The sequence below is a fragment of the Salvia splendens genome, chromosome 14, assembly GCF_004379255.2.
Source record: "Salvia splendens isolate huo1 chromosome 14, SspV2, whole genome shotgun sequence".
Classification (NCBI taxonomy): domain Eukaryota; kingdom Viridiplantae; phylum Streptophyta; class Magnoliopsida; order Lamiales; family Lamiaceae; genus Salvia; species Salvia splendens.
In genome coordinates, this window is record NC_056045.1 from 8,367,998 (window position 1) to 8,376,335 (window position 8,338).

At 38.5% G+C, this 8,338-nt stretch overlaps 2 protein-coding genes across 2 annotated transcripts; one reads left to right on the forward strand and one right to left on the reverse strand.

The window, feature by feature from the left end:
- LOC121763852 (protein KINESIN LIGHT CHAIN-RELATED 1-like) lies at window positions 1–4,169 on the forward strand. The gene is made up of 2 exons (XM_042159941.1): window positions 1–1,939; window positions 3,725–4,169. Exons 1-2 carry the CDS (start codon window positions 249–251, stop codon window positions 3,951–3,953), a joined length of 1,920 nt encoding a protein of 639 aa, XP_042015875.1. The 5' UTR covers window positions 1–248; the 3' UTR covers window positions 3,954–4,169.
- A 337-nt stretch (window positions 4,170–4,506) lies between these two features.
- LOC121764750 (RING-H2 finger protein ATL16-like) lies at window positions 4,507–5,819 on the reverse strand. The gene has a single exon (XM_042160769.1). The coding sequence runs from the start codon at window positions 5,624–5,626 to the stop codon at window positions 4,646–4,648; it is 981 nt and encodes a 326-aa protein (XP_042016703.1). The 5' UTR covers window positions 5,627–5,819; the 3' UTR covers window positions 4,507–4,645.
- Between the last annotated feature and the right edge of the window lie 2,519 nt (window positions 5,820–8,338).

An 8,338-nucleotide genomic window follows, 5' to 3' on the forward strand; every position in this document is an offset into this window, starting at 1 on the left:
AGGTGCAATTCCGGTCGCCGTTCATAGCCCCCGGCGACCCCAATTCCGCACCAAAAAACTTCTTTTAAAATTATAGTATCACCGACATAATTTATCAAATTTGGTGATTTAATTTTCAAGTTTGCTCTTGATAAAGCGAAACACTTCTATAGAAGGAATTGAGGGTTTTAGCAGGGTTCAAGAATCAAATCAAACCAAACTATAAGCATAAACATCAGTAGCAATTCTCTCTCCTTAAATCTTCCGCCATGAGAAGAGCTTCATCCAAGCTTCTCTCCCAAATCCGGAAACCGCATCCCAGAATCCCACTTTCTCTATCTACCAGAGATTTCTCCGTCCCCTCTCTCAATTCCCCGCCAAAACCCCTTCTTGAATCCGCCCCCGCCTCTCAATCTTCACGCTTCTCCACCTCCAATTCCAATCGGTTTCCACCTCAGAACCTCAGCGCGCACGACCTCCTGAACCCATTTTCCCAGGATGCACCGCAGATGTCGTCACGGCAGAGGAGAATCAAGGAGAAATCAGAGCTCGAGGAGGCGTTCGAGGCCGCCGAATCGCTCGACGAAATGCTCGCAGCGTTTAAGGAGATGGAGGCCTCCTTTGACGAGAAGGATTTAGCCTTGGCCTGCTTGAAAATCGGCCTCAAACTCGACCGCGACGCCGATGATCCCGAAAAGACTCTGTCTTTCGCCCAAAGGGCTCTGAGAATCTTCGATGAGAATGAGGCTGATTCTGGGAAGAAGATGTCGTTGCCAATTGCGATGACTTTGCATCTGTTGGGCTCTTCTAGTTTTGGTTTGAAAAGGTTCAGTGAGAGTTTGGGGTATTTGAGTAGAGCTAATAGGGTTTTGAGTAAGATTGAAGGAGAGAGCTGTTACAATGCTGATCAGGTTTTGCCGATTCTGCACGCGGTCCGGTTTGAATTGTTTAATGTGAAGACGGCAATGGGGAGGAGGGAAGAGGCCATTCTTGATCTGAGGAAGGCTTTGGAGATTAAGGAGATGATTTTTGATGAAGATAGTAAGGAGCTTGGTAATGCTAATAGGGATGTTGCAGAGGCCTATGTTGCAGTTCTGAATTTCAAAGAGGCGTTGCCGTTTTGTGAGAAGGCTGTGGAGATTCACAAGGCGCATTTCGGTAATAACTCAGTGGAGGTAGCTTATGATAGGAGGGTTCTTGGAGTTATCTACACTGGGTTAGAAGAGCACGATAGAGCTTTGGAACAGAATCAGCTCTCGCGAAAGGTGTTGAAGAAATGGGGCCGTGGTGCTGATTTGCTTCGTGCAGAGATTGATGCTGCTAATATGCAGATTGCTTTAGGGAGATATGAGGATGCTATCAATACTTTGAAGGGCGTTGTGCCACAAACTGAGCAAGAGAGTGAGGAACGTGCAACGGTATTTACTTCCATGGCCAAAGCTTTGTGCAATCAGGAGAAGTTTGTGGATGCGAAGAAATGTCTGGAGATTGCTTGTGGTATTCTTGAAAAGAAAGAGAGAAGCTCTCCTCTTGCAGTTGTGGAAGCGTATATGGAGATCACCACACAATACGAGACAATGAATGAATTTGAAACTGCAATATCATTGTTGAAGAAGGCGTTGGCAATGTTAGAGAAGCTGCCTCAGGAGCAGCACTCCGTGGGAAGTGTTTCTGCGAGGATTGGTTGGCTGCTCCTGTTAACAGGGAAGGTGGAAGAAGCGATCCCATATCTGGAAGATGCTGCAGAAAGGTTGAAGGAGAGTTTTGGATTGAAGCACTTCAGCGTGGGTTATGTTTACAACAACTTGGGGGCAGCTTACATGGAGTTAGATAGGCCGCAGTCAGCTGCCCAGACTTTCGCTTATGCAAAAGAGATCATGGATGTCTCCCTTGGACCACATCATGCCGATTCAATAGAAGCATGTCAGAATCTTTCAAAAGCATATGCGGCTATGGGAAGGTAAATGTTCACAAAATCTTTGCCTTGAATTTCAAATCTATTTTTTCTTGCTTTAGCGCTTTATGATTTTCGATACTAGCAAAATATATTTCATTCTTTATGAGAGCACTTCATAAATGCAACAAAAGTATCTCATAAATATTATGCTTAAATGTAAGTTCCACTATCATTTACAAAGACCACATACACCAGTTGTAGGATGTGTGAATCCCTAAACTGAATTAAACCGCTTGCTTTAATCTGTCCTGAGTATAAGATACATGAAAACATAAACACTTTATTTATGTTTTTTTGTGTGGTTTTCTTTGAGTGTCAACAGAGGGATGATGAATATGTTTTCTGTTATCAAGATAAAGAACTCTGTCTTTCTTCATGCTTTAAAACGATAGAAATACTACTAAAAATTGTGCTATGCGCCCTGTGTTGTGTGGTGACATTGATTTCTTCTTTGTGCTGTAACTGTGGAAAAACCCTCCTTATCCGTGAGAAATTAAACTAGAGGATCAGTAAATTACTATATCCATAGTCTTAATCAATGGAAAGTAGACCATTGCAAATCTGACAAGTGGACAAATCTGATCCGTGAGAAATTCTACTTACTTATCTCTACTGACGGATACTTCAGTTTAAACACCACTGGCGTGTCTTTCGGCTGTAAAAATAGTAAGAGAACTTTTTCAAATTTTTTCTGCTCGAGTCTTATGACACTTACTTTTAGGTTTCATATGTATATTTTGTGTATTCTTTCCTATATTTGATTTCATTTGAAATTTTAGTGTTAATCGACTGTCAAATGCATATGTCGGTTCTGACAAGTTTGTACCATGCATGTGATTTGGGGCTATTTTAGTCAATTTGGGTAGATTCTATGTGTTACTTATAGTAGTGGATATTTTTAAAACATTCATTATGATAAAAATATTTCTCCCCTAATTCATATTCTTGCCTTTTGTGGATCTCAGATTCGAACTGCAAACCTGTTATTGGATCAATTTTCAGTTTAAATATTCTTGTTTACTTTAAAATTTTGGTGTTTTACATTTCTGTTTCATTTTGTACACTTATTCATTCTTAACTGTTACTGACACTCTAATATAATAATGTATATGTCAAAGTATCCAAATTCAGAAGATTAAGCATATAATATCTTACAGAAGCATCATACTGTTGGTTTGGCGTTTGACATTTCTGTTTCTCTTTGTACAATTTTCATGTGACACAAGATACTAGTTTGAATCAGATAGTGACTATTCAATCTTCACCTCTTAAAAGTGATGTTCTTTAATGCATATGAGACAATTTCAATAACACAAACTTCGACTGTCTAATGGAACTTGAAAACAGATGCTGTTCTTATTTTGCGATTTATGGAAAACATCATCATAAACTGTCACAGTTCAGTTTATAGGGATAGAGCTTTATTAGTATATGGGCAAATGCCATCCTGATAAGTGAGGTAAAATAATACTTTGATCAAGTAATGCTGGTCTTTAGTTTACTTGATCTTGGAGATTGAGTTTCTTAGAATCTCTTAAAATGTACAAAGATTTGAAATTTGTCTTGATTAATCCTTCTTCCTTCAAGTTCCATTAATTGAATGCTATGTTCTTAACCTACAAGAAGACTAAAAATAGTGACTTGATGTGTCCCTAGTTATTCTGGTTTGGTGGCTGCAAATTTTGATAGCTCCTTTTATCTTAGGCAGACAAGATGGTAAATTTAGGTTGGAAAACCAATGGTGAGGAAAATATATTGCGTAACCCTAATCTTTTTTCATTGCTGCAGTTACCCGCTAGCGATGAACTTTCAGGAGAAAGTAGTTGAAGGTTGGGAGGGACACGGGCCAAGTGCAGAAGACGAACTGAAAGAAGCTATTCAAGTACTGGAGCAATTAAAGCTGAAAGCTAGTACTCTAGTCTCCGAAACACTTATGAGTGCAATGCCTCATCCAGATGAGAATGGAGACGGCTCTCTGGAGAATTCACATTCTGCTATTTCGACTATAAAGAGGTAACACCATGGAGCAAAAGTTTGTTACACAATGAAGGTGTTGGGGCAGCTGCGATGTTCACCTCTCTCATCTCAACACGAACATGCTCTCTCTGTTCATTTTACTGTCTATTATTGATCGATTTTTATAGAGCAGAGCAGGAATATTCCATTACGGTTTCTTTGCGGTGTAAGATTTTATGAATACGCCATCAATCCAATATGCTTCTATTTACAGTTAGATTCATCCTTGTTGGTTTACTGTAATTTACTACCGAAAGATAAGCCTTATCGTTATCGGTGTAAGGAACTATCATAAGATTTAGTTTTCAGGTCAAACTGCTGATACTAATCTGAGATGCAATATACCCAAAACACACAAAATATTAGTAAATCAGTAATCAGGGCATGTGATGTGAGATAGAGTTTTATTTTTTGAATTCTGAATCTCAAGTCCAAGCTTCTTTTCTACATATTTTTTAGATCTTGTTCATACTACATCTTATTTTCAACAGATCTGTAAACTTGCAAAACAATCATTTTCATTCATGAAGAATTATGTAACCCTCGCTGTTGTGTATCTCTGTAACTGTTTGATAATAATTTCATTTCTCTAATGAATGTTGTTTTCTACAATCTGAAAAATCTCCTATCCTAGTCAAAAATACAAAACAAAACATATTAAGTGTGGATTTGCTGTGATATACTTAGTTTGTCTCAATAGGGAAGAATTGCATTTCTTGATCCTCTGCCATGTCCGAAGGAGAAGATGGATCTCCGGCTTCTGCTGCCGCCCTCTTCATTGCTCGGAGCCTCACCAGCTTGCCTGTTCTGCCGCAGAATCTCCTGGACAGACAGGTAAATGCAGCGGTCTGCAGCAGAGTCCATCGAGAAGGATCTTCTGATAGGTTGGATGCAGAATTGATCATCTTTCACTCCCAAGCCGATGACTTCATCTCCCATGATTGAACCGTGGCGAGCTTTCCTGTGCTTGGACTTGCCAAACTTTCTCGAAGAATGATTGCTTCTAGATTGCTGCACCAAGAACCTGCTCGAATCGCCTCTCTCTTGCTGTCTGTTTTCAGACAAGGCAGCTCCATCCTGTCCGCCTATTACAATCTCCAGAAACTCTTCATCACCTCCGAAGATGGAGCCCACCGGTTCTTGAGGGGAGGAGTTTGGCGCAACGATCCTCTCTATCTTGTACCGGTTCCTGCCTGAGATTGCTGACCTGCACAACGGGCAGTTGGAGTTGCTGAGCAGCCACACATCGATGCAGTCGAGATGGAACGCGTGGCTGCATTTGGGCAGAAGCCTCAGCATGTCGCTTTCTTGAAACTCATTTAAACAGACCACACATTTGGAGATGCTGCTGCTCTCCCCTTGCTGCTTGCTGTATTGGAATGTTGGGATTTCTCTGATGAGGAGCTCGTTGAGGCCGCGGCTCTGCCACGACGCGGGGGAGTAGGACGCCGGTGGTTCCTCGTTGAGGCGCGCCCTCCGGGTGGGGAAGCGCCTCAGGGGGTCGATCAGGTGCCACCGGAAGCAGCACTTGGTGACGAAGATGTAGTAGCTCACGAGCAGGAAGGCCGTGGCTGTGATGCCTAGTGCCGCGACAGCTAGCATCGGGAATCCATCGTCGGAGACCGGAGGCGGAGTCTGGCCGTTGATGGACGGTGGTATGGCTTGAGAGTTCATAGGAGGGAGGGATATATGTGTTGGATAAGAAACTTGGATGTTGGAGTGAATAGTTGAAAAATGATGAAATTAGGCTAAGTAATAATAAGATCCAACACCAAATGAGTTGACATAAGTTGAAAAAAATGATGGTGTTAGCTAAGCAATCATAGGATCCAATTCCAAATGGGATGACATGTAGTTCAAGAGATGATAGAAAAAAAAATTGGGAGAGAGATAAGTTTATGGGAAATTAAAAGTCAAAGGTTATAGAAAAATGGCTTATATATATAGTAATATTTCAAGAAGAGTAGTAGCATGTGAAGATGCTTGAGATATAGAGACATGGGAGTTGGAGAAAAATGGGAAATTGACTATAAGAAATAATCAGTATGGCAGAATATTTTTTAGTAATGTGAGATTTCCTGATTTCAAGAATTGTATTAAAGATTTATTTTGAGAAGATTACATCATAATTAGTCCAAATTTTTTGTGTGTCAGGTTGACTTATTGCTACACTTGACAGAAAGTCAAAGTTTCTAATTTTGTAGAGTACTATAGAAACGAGCTTTAATGCGTTATGGGTAGATGTCTCTATTTCCAAAACCATTTTCACATGCCAAACAACACTTGGTGTACTAAGAAATGATATTTTGTCAATATTTAATTTACCAAAAAAGGTGTTCTCAATGTTTGACACATGGGATTCTCTACATATATCATTCCATGGAAGGTGATAAAATATAGTTGATGACCAAAGTGCAGACATAATGTGAATGAAATAATAATGATAGGTGTGGAAGGAGATTAGGAAAAGGGGGGAGCGTGGGAGACTTCATCACTACTCTTTTTTGAGCTTTGCCTAATTAGTTAATTTAGTATTTACAGTATTTAATATTTATACAAAATATTACTCTTCTTCTTGATCTAACCATAGTGATAAGGGTAAAGCAATTGGCAAGATCACTGGCGGATCTACTAAAGAATAAAGGGTACGAGTGTATCCCCAAAAGTGATAAATAGCCTAGTGCACTGGCGGATCTACTAAAGAACAAAGGGGTACAAGTATACGAACTTGGATCCCCTGCTGTGCTCCAACCACAGGGGCTGTGCACACACAAACATATGTTTTATTAATAAAAAAAATTAAAAAAGTTATTTAATATTAAAATAATGGTGATGGGTGAGGCACAACAACCCCTGCTGTTGTAGGAGCACAACAGGGGATCCAACTCCACGAGTATACCCCAAAAGTGGTAAATAGCCTAGTGGTAAAATGCTCCTTTGTCATAGCATCAAGCCATCAACCTAGGTTTGAACTCCCTCAGGACCATTTTCCGCCCTATTATGTCTTGTACTTTTTCTATAATGTTATGGAATTTTTGTGGACCGAAGGAGTACTATTTATGCTTCTAAGTAATGTTTAATTAAATATAAAAATTTATTACTATTTGTTCTATCATTTGTTTTATACACAATAAAGGATTATGATTGGATATACTCTTTATTAATTATAATTTTTAATTCTGATTTCTAAGCTCATATTTGATATTACACCGGAAATATCATGCATTTTATTTTAGTTTAAATATTTAAAATATTTTCTAAATTTGTTATATAAATATTTATGAACTTAAATTTCAAAATGTGAAAAAATTTCAAGTACTAACACTAAAAATAATCTATTTTTGTGTGTACAATGAAGTTACTTGTATGAAAAAATAATTGAAATAACAAAAGGAAAAAGATTGATTGAATTTTAAATTTTCAAGCTCATATAATTACTTATCACAACCTCAATATGAAGTTTCTAGATTAGCCACTAGACAAGATCAAACCGGCGCCAACTCATAGATGAGAAATCCCAACAAGCTATTGCTTAATATCGGGTAAATGTAGGGGTGGGTCGGTACGGTATACCGTACCGACCGTGCCATACCGCATACCGTACCAGAAAGTACGGTATGAAAAAATTCAATACCGATACCGTACCGAATTTTCGGTATACCGAAATTCCGGTATACCGGAAATTCGGTATGATATTTTTTGATACCGGTTACCATACCGTTATTACGGTATACCGTACCGTGTTTCGGTATACCGTTTTTTGGTATACCGAAAAACGGTATACCGAAACACGGTACGGTATACCGTAATAACGGTATGGTAACGATAACGGTAACGGTATACCGAAAAAAAACCTAATGTGTCCAAAATATTTAAAATAACAATTCAAGTGTTCAACTATTTTAAGGTTTATCCCATAATCGTGGTTAATGATAAAATGAAGATACTTATTGATTATTTTTGGCTATTTAGACCAACAGTAGTAATAATTGGTCTTATAAACAAAATCTCCAAATAGATTTACAAGTGTATTGAAATAAAGATTCAACAATAGTAATAATAATTTGTTTCTTGATTTGTTCATTTACCAATTGGTTTCTCGATTGTTCATTATTTTTTGCTATCGGTAATTCGTCCATCACTCTATTTAATTTTATATTTTTGTTGGCATGTTATCAAGTATCATATTATATTTGTTGTTGCCGATGATGTTGATCTTTAGGTATCTTTCACTATATATTTATGGATTATTTTGATTACATATATTCAGAATTTTATCCCGTAATCGTGGTTAATGATAAAATGAAGGTACTTATTGATTATTTTTGGGTCGCTATATTGCAATGAAATGAATCTCGACTAGAAAGTGTCTCACCAGTGCAATAT

Coding starts and splice junctions, on each gene's coding strand:
- LOC121764750 (XM_042160769.1), bottom strand. CDS start 5,626: ATGAACTCTCAAGCCATACCACCGTCCATCAACGGCCAGACTCCGCCT.
- LOC121763852 (XM_042159941.1), top strand. CDS start 249: ATGAGAAGAGCTTCATCCAAGCTTCTCTCCCAAATCCGGAAACCGCAT. Junction 1,940..3,724: donor GCATATGCGGCTATGGGAAG/GTAAATGTTCAC, acceptor TCATTGCTGCAG/TTACCCGCTAGCGATGAACT.